The 25533-nt window shown below is 44.0% G+C and overlaps 1 protein-coding gene across 3 annotated transcripts in view; it reads left to right on the top strand.

Moving 5' to 3' along the window:
* The window catches only part of LOC124875629 (glutamate dehydrogenase, mitochondrial-like), a 37724-nt gene extending 13903 nt beyond the window's left edge, over window positions 1–23821 (top strand). For 2 of the 3 annotated variants that reach the window (XM_047377902.1, XM_047377904.1), the window contains exons 10-13: window positions 529–649; window positions 6005–6096; window positions 6447–6509; window positions 7276–7748. In XM_047377902.1, the coding sequence (XP_047233858.1) occupies window positions 529–649; window positions 6005–6096; window positions 6447–6509; window positions 7276–7395 (396 nt within the window). In that variant the 3' untranslated portion in view covers window positions 7396–7748. Of the gene's footprint in view, window positions 1–528; window positions 650–6004; window positions 6097–6446; window positions 6510–7275; window positions 7749–23244 lie in introns of those variants that run through there. The other variant, XM_047377903.1, reaches the window with a different exon arrangement.
* Window positions 23822–25533: the final 1712 nt, after the last annotated feature.

The raw sequence follows: 25533 nt of genomic DNA, 5'->3' as shown, positions 1-25533 counted from the left end.
CTATATCAGCAACAGTGAAGCCCCCAGACGACAAAAACTAAAACTATCTGTGTCAAATAGTTGCTACATACAGAAAGCACTGTGATGGTGTTGAGTCGGTCTGAGCTTCCCTGTTGAGATGCATTTTTCGAGGTGTGAAGTTGGTGCTGAGCAAAGCTCCGTTCAGAAAGTCATCAGCGGACAGCTCTGTTTGCTACTAAAAAGTGATGCAATAAAATGACTACTGACCCCCTCCATCTATGATCAGTGGTTAAAGAATTAGTGGCTAATAGGGCGTATAATAATGAGAGTATATTTTAACAATTGTAAAATCAAAGTAAATGTCCACTAGGAGCATATTTTTAAATATTCTTTATTGCTCATTAAACCAAAAGTTATGTTTTATGTTTAAAGTTCCTGTTTTTGGTTTACATATGAAATAAGAAGGCAAACATTTCAAGTATATCTTTATTAGACAGTAATCAAATGAAATCTTACAGAACATGTGTGGTTGCAGAAGACATTTTGTGATGTTTGTCTTTCTTGCAGGACATGTATGTGAATGCTGGTGGTGTGACGGTATCATATTTCGAGTGGCTGAAGAATCTCAATCACGTCAGCTTTGGAAAACTGACCTTCAAGTACGAGAAGCACTCACACCACCTTCTCAGTGAGTATAAAATTCTCCTCAATCCTCCCATAGCCTCCAGAATGTGAAAAGAAAAGGGTTGTGAAATACGAGTGAAGAGAAATTATGATTATTCAATAAAACATTACATCAAACATCATAAGGAAATGAATAATAGGGGGCTAAAACTCTCTCTCTGATGTTTTTATTTAAAAACATATGCAATCTCATCTCTACAGTGATGCTGTCACCAATTTTATGTTTTTTTTGGAAAATACTTCAAAGTATTTCTAAACCAAGTCAAAACTTCATCACTTTTTTCTGTTGCCATGTATCACACATATCCCAGATGTAGGGTAAATCTTCTGTGTCCCATTTGTAACAGATATAAGTTGGGCCTTGAAATGATTGTTGTAAGATGTTGCGCCATGCTTCTGGATCTTCAGTGTAATACATGTATTTATCTTCCTTTGTCTCCTGAGTTTGACAAAAAGAGCCTCTGGGTTCTTTGTCATTTATTCTTTCTGGTCCTGTTTTCTTTTCCGGGTGTGTTGTGCCAGTTATTCTAAATCTTTTGGGCATCTACATAAAAAACAAAAACAAAAGAGACATATACATTCACATGGTCTATTGACATTATAAAAAGCAGTCGGGGTGAGATTTAAGATTTTAACATAATGTATGATGCATTTGGACATAAAGTTGATCTAAAAACTACAGAAGAACCTTCATTCAGTCAGGATTTTTGCATCAGCTTCTCCTTTTAGATTTAATCAGGGCTTCAGACATGGATCCCAGTAAAGGTTAGCTTTACTTACCTGTGCTGCCATACTTTAGTTGTTTATATTTCAAGCACAGTAACTTGTGGTAGAGACGTACAGGCCGACAGATGCACCAACTGTTTACTGAAAGCAGAGAGAGAAACCTCGCTATTGGACTCAAAAACTACTGAATATGATACATTTGAATTTGAACCTTTACGGGTTTACCAGGACCTTTTGTGTTCTGAAGAGCACGGTTAATAAATATTTGACAGTTGCTTGCCTGGTCTTTTAAAAATGTTTTGTTCGAAACCTTAATTTCTTTCGTTCATTTTCTTGCAATTTCCAAGGTGTTTAAACAACACTGCTCAATGATTTTATTTAGTTGTATTTTTAATTCTTAAAAATTTAATGTTTCAGTGTTTTATGGTTTACTAAAAACAACATTTTTAAAACGAAATTCAGAAAAATTGGCAAGAGATGAAAAAGGCGAAGAAAACAAATCTCAAGATCTTCTGAAAGCTGTTTCTTTAGACCACATTCATTAAAAAATATGTATGTCTGTCTCTATCTGTACTTTATTATGCTGAAAAATCCATTAGTGCTCGTACTCGTTGTCTTCCGCTTTATCCGGGACCGGGTCGCGGGGGCAGCAGACTCAGCAGAGACGCCCAGACGTCCATCTCTCCAGACACCTCCTCCAGCTCCTCCGGGGGAAGCCCAAGGCGTTCCCAGGCCAGCCGAGAGACATAGTCCCTCCAGCGTGTCCTGGGCCGCCCCTGGGCCTCCTCCCGGTGGGACGTGCCTGGAACACCTCCCGAGGAAGGCGTCCAGGAGGCATCCGGTATAGATGCCCGAGCCACCTCAACTGGCTCCTCTCGATGTGGAGGAGCAGCAGCTCTACTCCGAGCCCCTCCCGGATGGCCGAGCTCCTCACCCTATCTCTAAGGGAGTGCCCGGCCACCCTACGGAGGAAGCTCATTTCAGCCGCTTGTATCCGGGATCTCGTTCTTTCGGTCATGACCCAAAGTTCATGGCCATAGGTGAGGGTAGGGATGTAGACCGACTGATCAATCGAGAGCTTCGCTTTTCGGCTCAGCTCTCTCTTCACCACAACGGAGCGGCACAGCACCCCCATTACTGCGGCAGCCGCACCGATCCGTCTGTCGATCACCCGCTCCATTCTTCCCTCACTCGTGAACAAGACCCCGAGATACTTGAACTCCTCCAATTGAGGCAGGAACTCCCCTCCAACCTGAAGAGGACAAACCACCGTTTTCCGGTCGAGAACCATGGCCTCTGACTTGGAGGAGCTGATCTTCATCCCAGCCGCTTCACACTCGGCTGCAAACCGCCCCAGCGCATGCTGTAGGTCTTGGCTAGAGGGGGCCAGCAGGACCACGTTATCTGCAAAAAGAAGAGACAAAATCCATTGGTCCCGAAACCAGACCCCCTCCGGTCCTTGGCTGCATCTAGAAATCCTGTCCATAAAAGTTATGAACAGGACTGGTGACAAAGGGCAGCCCTGCCGGAGTCCAACATGCACCGGGAACAGGTCCGACTGAGTGCTGGTAATGCGGACCAAACTCCTGCTCCGCTTGTACAGGGACCGGATGGCCCCTAATAAAGGGCCCCCGATTCCATACTCCTGGAGCACCCCCCACAGGGCATCACGAGGGACACAGTCGAATGCCTTCTCCAGGTTCACAAAACACATGTGGACCGGTTGGGCAAACTCCCATGAACCCTCGAGTACCCTGTAGAGGGTATAGAGCTGGTCCAGTGTTCCACGGCCGGGACGAAAACCACACTGCTCCTCCTGAAGCCAGTGTTCGACTATCGGCCGGACTCTCCTCTCCAATACCCTGGCCTAGGCCTTACCAGGGAGGCTGAGGAGTGTTATCCCCCTGTAGTTGGAACACACCCTCCGGTCACCCTTCTTATTAAGGGGGACCACCACCCCAGTCTGCCAATCCAGAGGCACTGTCCCCATCCGCCACGCAATGTTGTCATCCATGACAGCCCCACAACATCCAAAGACTTTGAGGTACTCAGGGCGGATCTCATCCACCCCCAAAGCCTTGCCACCGCGGAGCTTTTTAACCACCTCGGTGACTTCAGCCTGGGTGATGAAAGAGTCCAACCCCGAGTCCCCAGCCTCTGTTTCCACCAGGGAATGCGTGATGGCAGGATTGAGGAGATCTTCGAAGTACTTCTTCCACCGCCCGATAATGTCCTCAGTCGAGGTCAGCAGCCTCCCACCCCCACTGTAAACAGTGTTGGCGAAGCACTGCTTCCCCCTCCTGAGGCGCCGGACGGTTTGCCAGAATCGCTTTGAGGCCAACCGGTAGTCCTTCTCCATGGCCTCACCGAACTCCTCCCAGGTCAGAGTTTTTGCCTCTGCCATAGCCCAGGCCGCGGCACGCTTGGCCTCACGGTACCCGTCAGCCGCCTCAGGAGTCCCACAAGCCAACCACAGCCGAGAGGACTCCTTCTTCAGCTTGACAGCGTCCCTTACTGCTGGTGTCCACCACCAGGTTCGGGGATTGCTGCCGCGACAGGCACCGCAGACCTTACGGCTGCAGCTACGGGCGGCAGCATCGACAATAGATGCAGAGAACATGGTCCACTCGGACTCTATGTCTCCAACATCCCTCGGAATCTGGTCAAAGCTCTCCCGGAGGTGAGAATTGAATACATCCCTGGCCGAGGGCTCCGCCAGACGTTCCCAGCAGACCCTCACTATGTGCTTGGGCCTGCCAAGTCTGTCCGGCTTTCTCCTCCCCCAGCGGATCCAACTCACCACCAAGTGGTGATCAGTGGACAGCTCAGCCCCTCTCTTCACCCGAGTGTCCAAAACATGTGGCCGAAGGTCTGATGATACGACAACAAAGTCGATCATTGACATCCTGCCTAGGTTGTCCTGGTGCCAAGTGCACTGATGGACACCCTTATGTTTGAACATGGTATTCATTATGGACAATCCGTGACTAGCACAGAAGTCCAATAATAAAACACCGCTCGGATTCATATTGGGGAGGCCATTCCTCCCGATCACGCCTCTCCAGGTGTCACTGTCGTTTCCCACGTGGGCGTTGAAGTCCCCCCAGCAGAATAATAGAGTCCCCGGGAGGGGCACTATCCAGCACCCCCGACAGGGACGCCAAGAAGGCCGGGTACTCCGCACTACCACTCGGCCCGTAGGCTGAAATGATAGTCAGAGACTTCTCCCCAACCCGAAGGCGCAGGGATGCAACCCTCTCATCCACTGGGGTAAACCCCTAAACTAGACGGCTGAGCTGGGGGGCGGCAAGCAAACCCACCCCAGCCCGCCGCCTCTCCCCTTGGGCCACTCCAGAGTAGAAGAGAGTCCAGCCCCTCTCGAGGAGATGGGTTCCAGAGCCCACGCTGTGCGTGGAGGCGAGCCCGACTATTTCTAGTCGATATCTCTCGACCTCCCACACAATCTCAGGCTCCTTCCCCCCCAGCGAGGTGACATTCAACGTCCTTAGAGCCAGCCTAAGCATCCAGGGATCGGGCCGCCGAGGTCTCCACCTTCGTCCGCCGCCCAATCCTCTTTGCACCGGTCTCTCACAGTTCCCCCTGCAGGTGGTGGGCCCACTGGGGGATGGTCTCGCGTCTCTCATTCGGGCTTGGCCCGGCCAGGTCCCGCGAGAAGCAACCCAGCCACCAGGCGCTCTACGACAAGTCCCGACCCCAGGCCTGGCTCCAGGGTGGGACCCCGGCTCCGCCGTACCGGGCAACGTCACGTGCCTCGATTTCATAGTCGTGATGAGGGGTTCTTGAACCGCTCTTTGTCTGACCCGTCACCTAGAGCCTGTTTGCCATGGGAGACCCTACCAGGGGCATTTAAGCTCCAGACAACATAGCCTCTGGGATCATTCGAGCACTCAAACCCCTCCACCACGTTAAGGTGGCGGTTCAAGGAGGGCAAATCCATTAGTGTTGTAAAGAAAAGCAAAAAAGTAATAGTTTATATAAAAAATGTAAAGATAAATGGGAATAATCTTACCCAGTTAATTGGTTCAGGCAGCACTAATGATGTGGCTCTGCAAGCACCGTCCAAGAGAGTTGGGGTCTCTTTCCAGCCTTTTCCTCTTTATTTATACCTTCTCTATATTTCATATGCAGCCATAATCTAATCCAATTATAATCTAGTAAAGTAATTTTTCACTATCTGTGATGGAGTAGTAAAATTCAAACGTGTAGCTGGTGTTCAGTTTTTCCTCTGTTGGCTTTGTTATAACATATGTTCCCTGGGTTGGGTGACCAGATGTTCCACTTTGTGTCTCTATACCACATTTTATTCCACATCTGTCATCCCAGAAATAAATTTCCAACAATTTTGTTGATTTTAATCTCTCCAAAGGCAGCACTGTGGGACAGATGTCTCTATTGCTCTTCTGTGTTGTACTCATCTACCTTTAGGTCCATTTTCTTTTTTTGTACTTTGAGATTTTGGTATTTTCGTTGATAAAAGTTGCATAGTTGATCATTTCTACCTTTCAGGTAACATGTCTTATCTTCCATGCCAATTGTGACAGCACCACAGAATGATCTGAAACTAATCTACACATCTCTTGCTTCTTTCCTTTCTCCTGTTTCCTCCCTGCAGTGTCGGTGCAGGAGAGCTTAGAGAGGAAGTTTGGCAAGCAGGCAGGACCCATCCCCATTGTTCCTACCGCTGACTTCCAGGCCAAAATGGATGTGAGTAACAGTTTTTCCTTTTTAAACTAAAGCAACTTGGATATTTTACAAGATCTGCAACAGACATTGTATTTAGAAAATAATTATATCTCTACAAGCTAATAAAGTCCATATAATAAACTTCTGTATGTCTCCAAACTCTGGAGATTTACTAAACACAGAGAATTCAATTGCTCTAAATCACAGAACAAACATTTAATATTCCTTTAGAGAAAGTTTCATTAATAACCTGGACTCAGAATGACATCCTCAAGTAATTTATTGGTTATGAGGTTTAAAATTTCAAAAACCGATGCATTGTTTAGTGTTTCGACATGATTGGTTCAGTGTTTAATAATAATTATTTGCAGGGCGCCTCGGAGGAGGACATCGTCCACTCTGGTCTGGCCTACACAATGGAGCGATCTGCCCGGGTAAGTTGGACACCACGGTTAGGAAGGCCGTTATCAGTGATGCTGGTTTAAAAAACAAAACAAAAGTTATTTTATCCTTCTGTTGCAGCTCCATGAGCTGAAGAATTTGAGGCACTTCAATAAGACTTTTTATAATTTTATTATAACTATAACATCATTGAAGGCAATGTATTTAAATGTTTAGTTGCTGCTCAATAAACTAAAGAAATTCAAGAACTCCAGCAAGACAATTTAAAACATAATTCAAGGCAATATTAAATAATATAGTTCTGCTTACTTTATGTTTCAGCTTACTGAACTGTTTTCTGATGATAATTAACTTTTAATATCAAACCACACAGTTGCAACAAAAAGGTTTCAGCTTTCCATTTACAATGTACAGTAAATGCAGCATGAATTAAAGTTGGAGCAATGTAGGTGTAAAGATAGGTCTGCAGAAGAACCTCAGGTTGTGATGTGAAAGTTATTTACAGAACTGCTTACATTTGGCCCATTTGAAGTTAGGTGTGTCTGTAACATGATGATGTGCCCAAATCTGACTATCTGGTACTCTTTCATTCATTAATACATAAACACTTGCATTGCCTGGTTTTTCCAGGTTCCATATTAGGTTCTTGTTGCTTATTGGTTTTGCACCAATTAAAACAATGTAAAGATCATCATAGCATATTGGATTATATTGTTCTCATCTTTATGCTAGAGAACCCTGTGGCTTTAAAAAAAATCAGCAACTTCCTCTAACATCTGCCTTCGTCTGACTTTGCAGGAAATCATGCACACCGCAAGCAAGTACAACCTGGGTCTGGACCTGCGGACGGCTGCCTACGTCAACGCCATCGAGAAGGTCTTCAAGGTCTACAACGAAGCTGGGCTCACTGTCGCATAAAAGGCCCCTCCTGAACCTGCACGGTTCTCCTTTCCTCCACACTAACTGCTCTTCATCCCTCTCTCCAGCTTCCCTCTTAACTCTTTGATTTTAGGTAAATAGGTACTCGGTAGTTCCGATGGAATTCAATCGGTACCCATAAAAGTACCAAATTAGGTATCCTTCCCTACCTAAATGTAGCTTCTTCTGACTCCACCGCCAGCCACTAAACAGGATCAGAGGTGGGCGAGCTGTTACTGTGATCGTCTCTGCTAGTTCTCCTCAGTTTAATTGTCCTGTTCTTCCGCTTTTAAGCAATTTTTGGATGAAATTACTTCTAATTTTTATTGTGTTCAATAAAATCTTCACACAAATGTGAGCGTTTTTCTTTAAACATTCTCCTTTTAGGACACCTTAACAGGAAACCAGATGATGTACGTTAACGTACAAACTAGAAGGTTCTGGGGTCTTTCCATGTGGCTATTGCATGCATGCATTGGTTTTCTCTGGATACTCTGTATTCCTCACAAAAGTATGAAATTTGCTTTTATTGTTTTTCATGTCTGGAGAAGTCTGTAAAATTCAAACTGAGACTGGAAAAACATTTGGTGCTTCCACACTTATTCTTGCTCCATTTTTCAGAATACAAAAATTGGAGTTTCTATCAATAAATTGCCATGTTTGATTTTGCATATTAATTGTATGGGAGCCAAATTAACTTTGTTGTTATATTGAAATAAGACTCACTTTTTAATTGTAACCGAATGATTATGGTGCAAGGAATGAGCTTCCCTCAGGGAAACAATCAGCTTGGTTGCCAAAGCTGTTTGTTGTGAGTTCAAATTCTGCTCAATTCATGTCATGTTAAGCTTGTGCATATTAATTTATTGCTAGTGTAAGATTATTAGAATAACATAATTTGTTTAAGTCCATTATCACAGCACCAATGCTTAAAGAGTTAGAGCCTAATGAACACTCTGAATGGACCAAAGATGTCAGCCTGCTTCTCAACTTTCACAATGGACAAATAAACAACTATTTACAGTGCCTTGCGAAAGTATTCGGCCCCCTTGAACTTTTTAACCTCTTGCCACATTTCAGGCTTCAAACATAAAAATATAAAATTTAAATTTTTTGTGAAGAATCAACAACAAGTGGGACACAATCATGAAGTGGAAGGAAATTTATTGGATGTGTCAAACTTGTTTAACAAATAAAAAACTGAAAAGTGTGGCGTGCAATATTATTCGGCCCCCTTGTGTTAATACTTTGTAGCGCCACCCTTTGCTGCAATTACAGCTACAAGTCACTTGGGGTTTGTCTCTATCAGTTTTGCACATCGAGAGACTGAAATTCTTGCCCATTCTTCCTTGCAAAACAGCTCGAGCTCATTGAGGTAGCATGGAGAGCGTTTGTGAACAGCAGTCTTCAGCTCTTTCTACAGATTCTCGATTGGATTCAGGTCTGGACTTTGACTTGGCCATTCCAACACCTGGATACGTTTATTTGTGAACCATTCCATTGTAGATTTGGCTTCATGTTTTAGATCATTGTCTTGTTGGAAGATAAATTTCCATGCCAGTCTCAGGTCTCTTGCAGACTCCAACAGGCTTTCTTCCAGAATGGTCCTGTATTTGGCCCCATCCATCTTCCCCTCAATTTTGACCATCTTCTCTGTCCCTGCTGACGAAAAGCAGACCCAAACCATGATGCTGCCACCACCATGTTTGACAGTGGGGATGGTGTGTTCAAGGTGATGAGCTGTGTTGCTTTTATGCCAAACATATCGTTTTTCATTGTGGCCAAACAGTTCGACTTTGGTTTCATCTGACCAGAGCACCTTCTTCCACATATTTGGTGTGTCTCCCAGGTGGCTTGTGGCAAACTTTAAACGAGACTTTTTATGGATAATGATGATGGCGCCGACGATGGCAGCCTCGGAGCTTCGCTCTCTCTTTGTTTTTGTATTTTGTGTGTTTTCATGTTTTTCGAGCCACAGTTCTGTGGTCTCATTCTGTAGAGAGGAACTTCTCAACATCAGAGAGTCCTCTCTTGGTTTTTTTTTTTCACCATCTTTCATTGATCCGAGGTTCACTGAGCTCCTGGCAAGCGGAACTGCGGCACTATATGGGATCCTGCGCCGAAAGCGTCGAAGGGGAAAGCGTGCTGGTGCGCTGGTAAAGTTCCGCAAAAGAGGACTTCGCAAACCACTGCCTTCAATCCATCTGGCAAATGTCCGCTCTCTCAACAACAAGATGGACGAGCTGCTTCTCCTCACCGGTAAAAACACGGACCTCCGCGTATCAGCGGTTCTCTGCTTGATGTGGTGACATCATACATCAGTTTCTGTGAGGACATGTGTGTGCAGACCAAGACCTTCTGCACCTTTGGGAATAACAAGCCATGGTTTACTCCACACCTCAGGAATCTGCGCAGGGAAAAGGAAGAAGCTCACAGCAGTGGAGATTGGGCGTGGTACAAGCAGGCTAGGAACAGACTAACAAAAGAGATCAAAGCAGCCATGAGAAGCTTAAGAACAACCTTTCTACTGGTGACACTTCAGCTGTATGGACTGGTCTGAGAAACCTGACTGCCTACAAGAGCCCCTCCACCCATCCTGAACAGAGTCGTCTCCTGACGAACCGTCTGAATGGCTTTTACTGCAGACATGACCAGAAGCCATTCACACCTCAAAGCATCTCCTCCACATCCCATTCAGAAACAAATTCCTCCCATAAAGCAACCAACCCCCTACCATCAGATCCTCTGCCTGCACTAAAGATCTCAGAGGAAGAGGTAAACAGGCTCTTTCAGCGCATGAAAACAAAGAAAGCTGGAGGACCTGATAACGTCTCCCTATCATGCCTGAAAGCCTGCGCACATCAACTCGCTCCGATCTTCACAAGGATCTTCAACAAGTCACTGGAGAAATGTGAGGTCCCCTCCTGCCTCAAACGATCCACCATCATCCCGGTTCCCAAGAAACCCACCATCGTAGGATTAAATGACTACAAGCCTGTAGCCCTGACGTCTGTGGTCATGAAATCCTTTGAGCGGCTGGTGTTGAAGCACCTGAAAGACATCACAGGCCCCCTGCTGGACCCCCTGCAGTTTGCTTACCGAGCAAACAGGTCGGCAGATGATGCTGTTAACTTAGGTCTACACTTCATCCTGCAACACCTCGACCACCCAGGGACGTACGCCAGAATCCTGTTTGTAGACTTCAGCTCGGCCTTCAACACCATCATACCAGACATCCTCCACCAGAAGCTCACACAGCTCAACGTCCCAGCCTCCACCTGTCAGTGGATCAACAGCTTCCTGACGGACCGACAGCAGCAGGTGAGACTGGGGAGCATCTTCTCCCGATCCAGATCAATAAGTACTGGTGCCCCCCAGGGGTGTGTTCTATCCCCACTCCTCTTCTCTCTGTACACAAATGACTGCACCTCATCGGACTCGTGAAACTCCTTAAGTTTGCAGATGACACCACTGTCATTGGACTGATCCAGGACGGTGATGAGTCTGCATACAGACAGCAGGTGGATAGGCTGATACACTGGTGCAGTCAGAACTACCTTGAACTGAACCCACTCAAGACTGTGGAAATGGTGGTGGACTTTCGGAGAACACCACCCCAATACACCCCCCTCACCATCCTCAACAACACTGTATCGGCCGTGGACCACTTCAGGTTCTTAGGAACCACCATCTCTGAGGACCTGAGATGGTCTTCACACATAGACACTGTTCGAAAGAAGGCCCAGCAGAGACTGTATTTCCTGAGGGAACTCAAGAAGTTCAACCTTCCACAGGAGCTGCTGATCATCTTCTACACTGCCATCATTCAGTCTGTCCTGTCTTCATCCATCTCAATGTGGTTTGGCTCATCAACAAAACAGGACAGGTCCAGACTGCAACAAATAATCAGGAATGCAGAGAGAATAATCAGAGCTGACCATCCCTCCATCCAGGACTTACACAGGTCTAGGGTCAGGAAAAGAGCTGCAAAAATCTCTGCCGACCCCACACACCCTGCACATAGTTTTACCTTCAGGCCGCCGCTACAGAGCACTGTTCACTAAAACCAGCCGCCACAGAGACAGTTTCTTCCCCCAGGCTGTTTCTCTGATGAACATTCAATAGAGTACAAAACAACAGCATACAGATGTTGCAAATGCACCTTTTTTATTAGATACGTGTATATTGTAAATTGTAAATTTATATATTCTGTAATGCAAAAACAGAACAAAAGATCAAAGTGTACCGGAGGCAAATTCCTTGTTTGTATGCACGAACTTGGCAATAAAGCTGATTCTGATTCTGAGAAATGGCTTTCTTCTTGCCACTCTTCCATAAAGGCCAGATTTGTGCAGTGTACGACTGATTGTTGTCCTATGGACAGACTCTCCCACCTCAGCTGTAGATCTCTGCAGTTCATCCTGAGTGATCATGGGCCTCTTGGCTGCATCTCTGATCAGTCTTCTCCTTGTACGAGATGAAGGTTTAGAGGGACGGCCGGATCTTAGGAAGATACTCCTTCCATGTCAATATGATTGCTTGCACAGTGCTCCTTGGGATGTTTAAAGCTTGGGAAATCTTTTTGTATCCAAATGTGGCTTTAAACTTCTCCACAACAGTATCTCAGACCTGCCTGGTGTGTTCCTTGGTCTTCATGATGCTCTCTGTGCTTTGAACAGAACCCTGAGACTATCACAGAGCAGGTGCATTTATACAGAGACTTGATTACACACAGGTGGATTCTATTTATCATCATCAGTCATTTGGGACATTATTGGATCATTCAGAGATCCTCACTGAACTTCTGGAGTGAGTTTGCTGCACTGAAAGTAAAGGGGCCGAATAATATTGCACGCCCCACTTTTCAGTTTATTTGTTAAACAAGTTTGACACATCCAATACATTTTATTCCACTTCACGATTGTGTCCCACTTGTTGTTGATTCTTCACAAAAAATTAGAATTTTATATCTTTATGTTTGAAGCCTGAAATGTGGCAAGAGGTTGAAAAGTTCAAGGGGGCCTAATACTTTCGCAAGGCACTGTAAATTCAGGTATAAGTTCATACACTCATCAAGTCTTTAGCAATTTCAAATCTCTGCAGCAGGCACAAGTCCAGTTCACTATGGATGGGTTTAAGATATGGACATTTTTAAAGTGGGAAAGAAAACTGTGGTGATATATGCAGTAAGACTGGTCCATTCTGAGTCTGCATTATGTCCACTGTATCACATGGAGATGTCATAACTTTAGATCTGCTGTAGTCCGAATTGTGTGACTCCATTATTCCCAACAGTTAATTCAGTCACTTAGGATTTTTGTATATTTCCTTTTCCCATGATGCGGAAACTACTTTAATAATCACATTGAGCTCCCTCGAAATATCCAGCAAAAGCAAAGGAGATTTAATCTCCTGACTAATTTGTCAAAAGGATTTGCACCTTGCATTCAGACACCATTTCAGCATGTGAGACTGGAAAAACATTTGGTGCTTCCACACTGGGCACCAGTTATATAGTCAAAACCCAAAGTGTAATCTTCTCTCACAATGTCACTAAGTCCTCACTGGAGATATGAGCAACCTTTTCCCCATCGTTTTTACTACTGATCCCCATAAGTGTTAAAACGTTTGTAATCCAGTGTTTCAATTAATTTTATTAAGGCTGACGTCCCCTCTTTTTAAGCATCGTCCAGCCCAGGCGTCAATTGGGCAACATGATTTAAAAATATTTTAGCAACCAGGATCACAGTACATTTAATTTAAAGAAATTAAATATATCTACATCCTTCTTGCTAATAGATTGTTGCCGAAAAGGTTCATTAATCTTTTAAATCATTAATTTAATCATTAGTCTTTTTTCCATAATAGATTATTTTATAATTGTGTTAGCTTCAGTTGTCTGGGCTGTATGATATTTTCCCTTGGATATCATTTGCACATGCACATAGGATTGATGTATTTGAAATGTTTGTAGCTTTTGTTAACTCTATGTTTCAGCCATGTAAAGCGTTAGAATTTGTTTAGAATGAATTAATTTATCATCATGTATTTCGAATGAATGAGCATTAATCAAGTTGGTCTCATGGTTCACCACTATGAAATTACCAAAATTAATATTCAAAGAAATATGTTTGTTTCTAACTGCAATTCAACATTATTAATAATAAAACACAAATCTCTATTATTGTGCAGTGATTTTGATGTAAATTCAGTTACATCAAACACCTACTGCTTCTAAGGAGTTAAGAAGCTTTCCTCAAAACTGAAGGTTTTTATCAATCTGGGATTAGGGAACATTATTCTAAACATGAATTAATATGTCATACAAAATATGAACAAACAAGCACATATATTCTCTTACATGAATCCAAGTTTTCCGCTGCTAAAACTCTTTGCCAATTCTTTGTACTTTAATGTTGTAATAACAGCAATTATAAGCAGGAGAGTTGCTGTTATAATTCTCTTTTTTGTTAGGTTTAATTTGATCACAGCTGTATTTAAGAATTTCTCTGCTCATGTTAAATGCAGACATGTATTTTAAGACGACATTGACATTTTTATGATGTACCCAAACACTAAAATAAAACAGAACAAAACTGCAGTGTTAAACTTAACCAGAAATAAACAAGGGAGTTTAAAAATCTCAACTAGATTTTATTCCAGCATAGCCCTTAAACAGGAAACATATGTGACTCTCTTTAAATCAGGGCTATTAAAATTGAAAGAGTTGGTGAGGAAAAATTATCCCTAGGACTCCTTTTTTATAATTCAAATGCTGTTAAATGTTCCAGTGTTTTATTTCTTAGTAATTTGAAATTATCTTTTGTACCTTCGTACTCCTAAGTATTATTTTAACATTTAAACTCTAAAAAATTAAACATTTATTTGAACAATTTCAAGCTCCTCCAAGTTGTCATGAAATCAAACATTTCTACCTGGGGAGGGGACTGGAGGTTGGGCCGCTCTTCCGCTTTAGTGTTAAGAGGGCTTTTGTTTTCCCTAAAATAAAGGACTTTATAAGCCTTTATGCCCCTTAAGTCCCAGGGTCTTTTCTAGGATTTTAATTCCTGAACCCTTTATTCCGTTATAAAGGAATTTTCTTACTATGAGTTTTAATTTCCTGAATCCTAAGCCTGGATCCAAAACAATCTTCAGCCTCAGTCCGTGTTCCCCAGAGTAGAAACCCAATTTTGAATTTTGATATATTTCAAAGCCAGAACCCATTATTGCCTTAGATCTTTTACTTACATGGTAATAGGTCTACCCTTTGCCCTTAATTAAGTGTCATAACTTTATCGATGTACTGCAATATTTCTCATGGACCCACAATCTATGGCTCACGGGCCTTAGGAGTCCAGAGATCACAGGTTGAGGAGCAGTGCTTTGAACAATGCCACCTTTCTGCAGTGATTAAAAGATTAGTTAAATATCTTCAGGCTTAAAAGTTAATTATTTCTGGCATGGATAATAAACAGATTTAGGGGTTGTGATCTCTAGTCCACAGCTATTAATTGCCCTGCATCATTTTGCTTTTAACCCATAGTTCATAGGGAGCTTCAGACATTACACTAAAAAAACACACAGTTGCCAGACAACTTCCAGTCAAACAGATGACCTGACCATCACATGAAGCCCAAAGATAAGCCTGATGGTAGAGGTTGGAGCCAACATGCAGAAGGGATCATAAAGAGAGAGATGGAGGATGCCTTCCACAAGCTTTTGGCGGAAGCAGTGTGGCTGGCCAATGCCTAACCTCAACTATCAACAGAGGCAGCCAACCATATGGTGAGACTGGACCCGAAACCCCCATCAGCATGACTTGGCGTGGACCCAGTCTCTACAGCCACAGCTGTACCCAGCAACCCAGAAAGCCCCTCTCTGCAGTCATGCATCAATTCTTTGCTGTATAAAGAACACAGGTGTGAAACCTTACAAACCCAAAGTGGTTGAAGGTGTGCTCTGGAAACTACTTTAAGGCCAACGGTGCTCCTTGCACTCTGGTTGAGAAAATCAGCGATCAGTGGAGGGGTTTATAACTGCTTGTGCCATGAAAATCCACTTTTATTGAGGTGCAACACAGCCACAGATTGCTTTCAGCAGACTGGCCATGCCATCTCTTGAAGGCAGCCGGGGTGTGCACTCTCAGTGTTTTGATTGGCACAAGACAGCTCTCCCATCCCTTCAACATTGTCCCAACTGACCATAAGGGGCTTATGTTAGCTTACACCCATGACTCTCCAGTAGGTAGCATGGTGGCTACAAATCCACATCCTAGTGCTCAGCGGGGCGCAGCTTCTCTCTGTGCAAACAACACACCTCTCTCTGCTGCTCACTGCCAACACAGACACACAGAGGACAAACAATAAGGTCACAAATAAAAACACCTACGCACCCAACATAAAGACACACAAAAATGGACTCTCACTCACACTCCCCATACATAATCTGTACTCTCAGGTCCAGGTGCTGAAACCCCCTGGAACCAGGAGTTGGTCCCCTTTTTTCCGGGGTGGAGACAGGCAGATTGCCCAAGCACCAGCCCAGACTGGTGATGACACCACCAAAACCTGAGCAACCCCAGCTCAGATCCCGAACCCCCGCTCTGACCCCAGCCCCCAGTGACCCTCGTCCCCATTTGGGGAGGGGGTGATGTACAAAAGAGGGGTCTACATGGTCAAAAAAGAGCCCGCCAACTATAGACATCCCAGGATGAAACAGTCCCAACCCTCCAATGAATTCCGATCTCAACTCAATGAGCCACCCACCCCCGATGAACCCCAAAATAAATCTCCCCACAGGGACACCTCCAACCAAGATACAGATATCCAACACATGCCCCCGAACCCAAATGCCATAAATCCCCTCCCGACAGGGGCACACCCACACAGATTAGCTCCATTCCTGAAAAGCCGACGAAGACACACCCACACAGGGCAAGCTCCACACACGGCCCCGCTCCAAGCACCCCCACCACATAGAGCACCATGACAGCAAGGCAAGGGCCGTGCACAACGCCACCCCAGCCTCCACCCACAGGCGCAACAGAGCAGACATCACTGAGCACCGTGCTCACAACAGAACCCCCGACCCCACACCAAGAGAGGACAAACTCTCCCGGCAAGAAGTCCCTGGCATGCGCCAGCCGGAAAATTGGGTGGGCCGGCCAACTGGTCCAGGCCGAGCACAACCCACCAGCCACCCCAGTGTAGGCACAAGACATGCTCCACCGCTCCACCCACCCAATTGCAGCCCGGCGCCAGGCCAGGGGCCAGAGCCACAGAATGAACCATCCGATGAAGGCCATCACAGCATGCCAAAAACCAGGCACCCCACCAACCCCACACCTCAACCCCCGTAGGCACTCCAGCGTGCCGGCCACACCCACAGCATACCCTGCCGCACCAAGCAGGCTGGCTGGCCAGCTCCTCCACCAAAGCGAAGCCACAGGGCAGAGCCAACAGAGCGCCCTGTCCCAAATGCCCCCCATTCCAGCACTGGACCGCAGTCACTTCCAGGCTAGCAGGGCAACAAAAAATGCCCCAAACCAACGGCGAGGCTGCCAATAAGTCACACACGACCAAAAACTGCAGGCCCACCCAAATGCAAACCCTGAGCCAGCATAGGCACATACACCTCCCTATAGACAAATGCACCGAAACCACCAGCGTTAGCCAGGCAGTCAAGCAAACACCGCAACACACCACCCTGCCCACCACCGTGCCTGAGGGAAGCCAAGGGGCGCCACAGAAAGGCCACAGCCTGCACAGCAAAGAGATTGCATTCCCCCCAAGATGCAGGACCACCAACATCTGGGCCAGCCACGCATTAACGATAGAGCCAAGCCAAGCCACAGTTCCCTCCGAGCCAACACCACAGCAACACAACACATCCTTCCATACATCCGTAGGGGCAAGGTGAAAACCACCAACCCCAAGCACACACCAGGACAAGCAAACCCCATCCCAGGCCGAGAAGCCCAATGCAACTGCTGAGCCCAGCAATGCCTTCCCTGCAGCACCCACACTTGATGGCCAGAGCTTCCGTGCACAGGACCACCACCCCAACACCATATTACGCGCGCCATGCAGCAGAGGACAGAATGTAGCAAAGAGCACCCCAAGCAGTGCACAAAGCCACTGTGCAAATGCGCCCCCACCAGGCTCCCAAAAATAAAGCCCCCTTCGAAAGTCCACCCCCATGAAAAGAAGACCCACAGCATCCAAACCCAAGAACACATGCCGACACCCATACACCAGCCAAATGTAGCCACACCGAAGCCCACAAAAGGCAGAGAGCCCACAGAGCCAAAACCAAAACCCACTGAGAAGCCGAGACCACTCCACCCTGAAAACAACTCCAGGCCAGCCCGCCCTCCCAAAAAATACAGACCCCTCCGAGCCCTCCCCCAGACAGAACCGGAACCGGCGTCAGGAACCGGAACCAAGACAAGGAACCAGAATCTGAACTGGAACCACCCGGATCTAAATGATGCCTATTCCCACCCAAGGCCAACCAACCATTCCCACCCCTCAAGAAAACCTAAAACTACCCCAACATTCGAAGAAGAGGTCCCAGAACACATAAGACATTAGACACCCAGGTTGACTTCGCCCCACTCCCTCCCACAGAATCTCCGCCCCACCAACAGAATGCACTCCTTGAAGGAGATGGCACCTGCAATGAGATGGTACCTGTCCGGCAGTTTAGGAAACCCCTAAGCCCACCAATGCACCGAAGGCCAGGGCCGGGTGCCAGCACATGCACCGGCCCAAAACCTCGGCGACATACCCACCAGGACCCAAGCCCCCCAGGCCTAGCCAGGAGCCCAGCCAGTCGGCAACATGCCCCAGAAACCCTGAGCTCCCGAGCCCACCCCAGACCCGCCCAGGAACAGCACGCCACCAGGCCAGAAACCTATGTCCGCCGGCATAGGCCCCCCAAAAGCATTGCATGCAGCCACCAGATGTCCCCCCTGAGAACCATCAAAGCCCCACCCCGGTGGGGGCCACAGTCCCCAGCGCCAGACACACCAGCGACCCCGACCCAGGGACACCCCAAATGCCCCAAACCAGACACCCCCCGTATCCGCAACAAAGTCCCACAAGATGAAGCCAAAGGTGCCCCACCCCCACTTGGTAATGGAGCCGATTAAAGGAGCCCAGAGAGATTGATCAGATGTGGAGAGAGAGGCTGTCTCAAGACTTATATAATCCAACAAAAGGTTTCTATACTGGTTAATACTAGGAAGATTTTTATTTTTCCAATTCATGAGGATAGTTTTCTTAGTGATACATAAGGCAGTGAAAACCATGTGAACTGAATTTGTCTCCATGGTGACATCATCTAAGTTGCCCAACAAGAAAATTGAGGGGGAAGGTGAAATATTAAATTTCAGACACTTTGATAAGTCTTCACATATGAGGCACCAGAACCTCCGAACAGGTGTATATGAGATTAAGGAACTCTAGTACACTTGATGGCATTTGTAACCCAATGTTTTTAGGCCTAATTTTATTTTTTATTATAGATTTAATTTGTTGATTCTAAAAATTTATTCTTGTCCATCCCGTATTCTATAATTAATCTGTTAAATGGGATGAACTGAATTCCTTCAAATATATGTTCCAAGTTAATTCCTTAACTCCTCCAATCTGGAAAGTTTATAATATAATTATTTGTAGGATATCAGGATTTTTCCAGATGGGTGTACGTCTGCATGGGATTAGTGAAGACCCTGTCATTTTTAGATATACCCACCATGGTGTCAGAAAGGAACTGACACTGAGGCTTTTAAAGCATACATGTCGTTTTATATTGGAGCTAATACATGGTAGATCTGAAATCTTAATATTATTGCATAATGTGTTCTACGTCTAGCCAGGGTTCAGCTAGAGGACTGTGTTTAAACCATTTTGAGACGTATTGTGCCCTGTTGGCTAAGGAGTAATAGTGTAAATTAAGCTAATCTAGTCCTCCTTTATCTTTGGTCTTTTGTAGCGTTTTTAAACTAATACGCAGGGGTTTATCTTTCCAAAGAAACTAGTGATGGAGGAGTCCAGAGATCTAAACCAGTGAGATGACGGTTTATTTGGGATCAAATGTTTCTTTAGACCATGTTTAATAAAATTATATATAATAGTCTGTTTTTAACTGCACTTTCTACTGATCAAAATGTCATTAGTGTTGTAAAAGAAAGCAAGTATAATAGCAAGTTATAATAATTTAATCAGAAATGTAAAGTCAAGGGGAATAATCTTACCCAGTTTAATGGTTCAGGTAGCGCTGCTGATGTGGCTCTGTAAGGAGCGTCCAAGAGAGTTGGTGTCTTCTTCCAGCCGTTTCCTCTTTATTTATACCTTTCTGTATTTCATATGCAGCCAATCATTACAGAGTAAACTCCTTTTTCACTGTCTGTGATAGAGTACAAGAAAAATTTACTCTGTAGAGCTAGTTTAACTTGAATTTCTAGACATGAAATGCAAACGTGTAGCTGGTGTTCTGGTTTTCCTCTGTTGGCTTTGTTATAACATATGTTCCCTGGGTTGGGTGACCAGATGTTCCACTTTGTGTCTCTATACCACATTTTGTTGCCAGAAACAAAAGATTTTCAATATTTGTGTTGAGTTTTATTATCTTTCAAAAGCCAGCACTGTTTCTATTGCTCTGTGGTGTAATGCTCATCTACCACAGAGATTGTGGTCTTAAAAAGATAAATGCTGGATAGTTTATCATTTCTACCTTCCAGGTAACATGTCTTATCTTTGATGCCAGTTGTGACGGTAGGAGGAAGTTTGGCAAGCAGGCAAGATCCATCCCCATCGCTCCTACTGCTGACTTCCAGGCCAGAATTGCTGTAACATTTGTTCCTTTTAAACTGAAGCAATTGAATATTTAGCAAGATCTGCAGCAGACAACATTGCTTTTAGAAAATAATCATATCTCTACAAGCTAATAAAGTCCATATGATAAACTTCTGTATGTCACCAAACTCTGGAGATTTACTAAACACAGAAAATTTAGTCGCTCTGAACCACACACCAAACGTTTAATATTCCTTTACAGAAAGTTTAATTAATTGTTTTATAACCTGGACTCAGAATGACATCCCCAAGTCATTTATTGGTTATGACATTTAAAGTTTCAAAAACAGATGCATTGTTAAGTGTTTCCAGTGTTTCTACATTATTCACAGGTGTTTAATAACCATTATTTGCAGGGCGCCTCGGAGAAGGACATTGTCCACTCTGGGCTGGCCTACACAACGGAGCGATCTGCCTGGGTAAGTTGGACACCACAGTTAGGAAGGTCAAAGTTGTCATCAGTTAATGCACCAGTTTGAAAAAAAAACAAAAAGAAAATGTATTTATATGTTTTGTTGCAGTTCAATAAACTAAAGAAATTGAAGAACTTCAGCAAGACATTTTAGAACATAATTCAAGGCAATATTAAATAATATACTGCAGCTTACTTTGTTTCAGCTTATTGAACTACAGGTCCTTCTCAAAATATTAGCATATTGTGATAAAGTTCATTATTTTCCATAATGTCATGATGAAAATTTAACATTCATATATTTTAGATTCATTGCACACTAACTGAAATATTTCAGGTCTTTTATTGTCTTAATGCGGATGATTTTGGCATACAGCTCATGAAAACCCAAAATTCCTATTTCACAAAATTAGCATATTTCATCCGACCAATAAAAGAAAAGTGTTTTTAATACAAAAAACGTCAACCTTCAAATAATCATGTACAGTTATGCACTCAATACTTGGTTGGGAATCCTTTTGCAGAAATGACTGCTTCAATGCGGCGTGGCATGGAGACAATCAGCCTGTGGCACTGCTGAGGTCTTATGGAGGCCCAGGATGCATCGATAGCGGCCTTTAGCTCATCCAGAGTGTTGGGTCTTGAGTCTCTCAACGTTCTCTTCACAATATCCCACAGATTCTCTATGGGGTTCAGGTCAGGAGAGTTGGCAGGCCAATTGAGCACAGTGATACCATGGTCAGTAAACCATTTACCAGTGGTTTTGGCACTGTGAGCAGGTGCCAGGTCGTGCTGAAAAATGAAATCTTCATCTCCATAAAGCTTTTCAGCAGATGGAAGCATGAAGTGCTCCAAAATCTCCTGATAGCTAGCTGCATTGACCCTGCCCTTGATAAAACACAGTGGACCAACACCAGCAGCTGACACGGCACCCCAGACCATCACTGACTGTGGGTACTTGACACTGGACTTCTGGCATTGTGGCATTTCCTTCTCCCCAGTCTTCCTCCAGACTCTGGCACCTTGATTTCCGAATGACATGCAGAATTTGCTTTCATCCGAAAAAAGTACTGTGGACCACTGAGCAACAGTCCAGTGCTGCTTCTCTGTAGCCCAGGTCAGGCACTTCTGCTGCTGTTTCTGGTTCAAACGTGGCTTGTCCTGGGGAATGCGGCACCTGTAGCCCATTTCCTGCACACGCCTGTGCACGGTGGCTCTGGATGTTTCTACTCCAGACTCAGTCCACTGCTTCCGCAGGTCCCCCAAGGTCTGGAATCGGCCCTTCTCCACAATTTTCCTCAGGGTCCGGTCACCTCTTCTCGTTGTGCAGCGTTTTCTGCCACACTTTTTCCTTCCCACAGACTTCCCACTGAGGTGCCTTGATACAGCACTCTGGGAACAGCCTATTCGTTCAGAAATTTATTTCTGTGTCTTACCCTCTTGCTTGAGGGTGTCAATAGTGGCCTTCTGGACAGCAGTCAGGTCGGCAGTCTTACCCATGATTGGGGTTTTGAGTGATGAACCAGGCTGGGAGTTTTAAAGGCCTCAGGAATCTTTTGCAGGTGTTTAGAGTTAACTCGTTGATTCAGATGATTAGGTTCATAGCTCGTTTAGAGACCCTTTTAATGATGTGCTAATTTTGTGAGATAGGAATTTTGGGTTTTCATGAGCTGTATGCCAAAATCATCCGTATTAAGACAATAAAAGACCTGAAATATTTCAGTTAGTGTGCAATGAATCTAAAATATATGAATGTTAAATTTTCATCATGACATTATGGAAAATAATGAACTTTATCACAATATGCTAATATTTTGAGAAGGACCTGTATATATTTTCTGATGTTGATTTACTTTGAATATCAAACCAAACAGTTGCAATAAAAAGGTTTCAGCTTTCCATTTACAATGTACAGTAAATGCAGCATGAATTAAAGTTGGAGCAATGTAGGTGTAAAGATAGGTCTGCAGAAAAACCTCAGGTTGTGATGTGAAAGTTATTTACCAAACTGGTTATTTTTTCTGTAATTTCCCCCAAACACATCCCCAGGGATAAAGCTGTTCAGTCTTGTTTGGACTAAATGGACTCAAACATATATGTCCACATATATCATGCCGTAACTCACCCTGCAACCAATATATGTGTTCGGGCCTCATTTGGCCTCATGTCTGTCTGTCTGTCTGTCTGTCTGTCTGTCTGTCTGTCTGTCAGTCATTTTTCTTTATTTAAACAAAATGGGTTTAACAAAGTAGAAATATCTGCCTTTAATTAATGGTAAACTTGGGTATTTTCTATTTTTGATTTCCAATTACTTGTTTGACTGAATCCAAGTTCTAGCAGGTCGTATCCTGTCTACTCTTTTCCAATCCAGGAGAGCAACGTTTTATAATTTATATAAATGTTTCTAAATGGTCACTGAACTCCTTGGCGCTTATTGGTTTTGCACCGATTAAAGCAATAAAAACATCATCATACCGTATTGGATTATATCTTTCTCATCTTTATGTGAAAGAATCTTGTGACTTTAAAGAAATATCTGCACGCTCCTCTAATATCTTGCTTCGTCTGACTTTGCAGCAAATCATGCGCACAGCAAGCAAGTACAACCTGGGTCTGGACCTGCGGACGGCCGCCTACGTCAACGCCATCGAGAAGGTCTTCAAGGTCTACAACGAAGCTGGGCTCACCTTCACATAAAAGGCCCCTCCTGAACCTGCACGGTTCTCCTTTCCTCCACTCTAACTGCTCTTCATCCCTCTCTCCAGCTTCCTTCTTAACTCTCTAAACAGCCTTCTGAACATATCACTGTTTACCGCAGCTGCCCACACATGCAGCCTCAGCCATGCGTTTTCCCCTGCGATATTTGTGCAGCCGTAGAGATGCCACCATGTTCTCATCTCCGCCTGAAGCTACACTGAGCTGGAGCGGAGATCGGTGTTTGTAGAGAGGGCGAAGGACTCTGTCCCTCCCTCTGCAGTCATATAAGTGTTTATATTGTGGTTTGGCAGCCATATTCACGGCGTTCCTATCGTAGTTGTTGAATGCATGTGTAACCTTTATGTTGTAGCCGTTTTTATTGACAGCCCTGCTGATGCCTTATTTCAGGAAGAGGTCAGACTTTAAAGGGAGCCGACCGCTTCAGTCTGATGTTGAATAAAAGGGATTTAGATTTAACCCCACGTGAATTAGTAAGATTAGCTTTTTTAGTGTTTCCAGAGAATAGTTTAGCAAGAAGGTTTCTAATTTTTTGTGTTTTTTCTTTATCATAAATGTTTCTCATAAATGTTTTTACTGTCCTCTCCTTCATTCTCATGCTTTCCTTGTTGCTTTAGCTTAAATGCAGCTTCTTCCGACTCCACCGCCGGTCACTGAAGAGGAACGGGAGCTCTGTGAGCTGTCACTGTAATTGCCTTTCTTAGTTCTCCTCAGTTAAACTGTCCTGTTCTGCTGCATTGAAACGATTTTTGGAGTGTATATATTTTTATTTTTATTGTATTCAGTGTTATTTGGAAACAAAATCTTCGTACAGAGGCACACCCTCCTCCCAGGACACCTTTAACAGGAAACGTTGGCATGTACAACGAGAAGGTTCTGGGGTCTTTCCAGGTGGAGTTTGCATGCATTGTTTTTTTCTGGATACTCGGGTTTCCTCATAAAAGTATCACATTTGATTTTAGCATTTTCCAAGTCTGGAGAAGTCAATGAAAATAAAACAGAGAAAAACATTTGGTGTTTCCACACTCTTCTCCGTATTTCATTTTTCAGAATACAAAAAATGGAGTTTCTATGGATAAATGGCTAAGATAAATTTTATTTTGCACATTAATTGTATGGGAGCTGAATTAATTTTGATGTCATATTGAAACAAAGCTCACTTTTGACATTTTTAAAGAGAACAATGATTATGGTACAAGAAATGAGCATCCCTCAGGGGAACAATCAGTTTAATTAGTCACCAAAACTGTTTGAGAGTTTAATTCTGCTCATTTCTAGGGGTTGTGAAAATATTTTGACCTAATGGTGTTGATGTAGCCGCTCATTTACAGTTTTGAACATTTGAGATGGCATTTACAGTGACAGGCAGATTCAGATTGCGATACTTTTATTGTCCCTGAAAAATGAGATTTTCTGTTTTTTTTTAAGCAGACAGAAAAGGCAACAGAATAAACGTTATAAAAAGTATAAATATATGCCTGTAAGTATCTTACTGTATTCATTTCATGTTAAGCTTGTGCATATTAATGTTAGTGTAAGCTTATCAGCATCAAATTATTTAATTAAGTCCATTGTCACAGCACCAATGCTAATTGGTTAGCACCGGTGTTAACCTTTGCTCTTTATACATGCGAGCTATCTTGCATGTGTTTTGAAGTTTTTTCCATATGGGAGCAATGAAAAACCATTCAGAGGTGGCAGAATAACGACACTAGTTGTCTGCTACTGGGGTTTGGTTATTATATTTTATTTTTTGAAACACCTTTTTCATCTGAGAATTACATTCCTAACAGGGACATTATTTGGTTCTCTTATCAGTTACTTCCTCATCAGGTCTTCGTTTTCTGACCCATCATGCAAAGAAGTCAAAAAGTGTCAATTTCTTTAAACTTTAAGTGGTTCCAATTTTACCCAGCAGTGTGAAAAAGGTCTGAGATTTTAAAAGTCCTGTAAGCAGCCTGGCACAGAACTCTTTTCAAGGCTCGTTAATGGTTTATAAGTGTTTTAAATAGATCTCTATGCAATAAAAAAAAACATGTAATGCAAGTTTAAATGGTCCATAGATTAGTTTTTATTAAGAAAGTTGTTTTAAGATGACAAAACTCCACTTTGGTATTGACCTCACTGTAATCTGCTGTTTGCTCGACCCTC

This window comes from Girardinichthys multiradiatus, chromosome 10 (assembly GCF_021462225.1).
Source record: "Girardinichthys multiradiatus isolate DD_20200921_A chromosome 10, DD_fGirMul_XY1, whole genome shotgun sequence".
NCBI classification, from domain to species: Eukaryota; Metazoa; Chordata; class Actinopteri; order Cyprinodontiformes; family Goodeidae; genus Girardinichthys; species Girardinichthys multiradiatus.
Note: the sequence above shows the minus strand (reverse complement) of the source record. Positions and strands in the feature narration are given on the sequence as shown.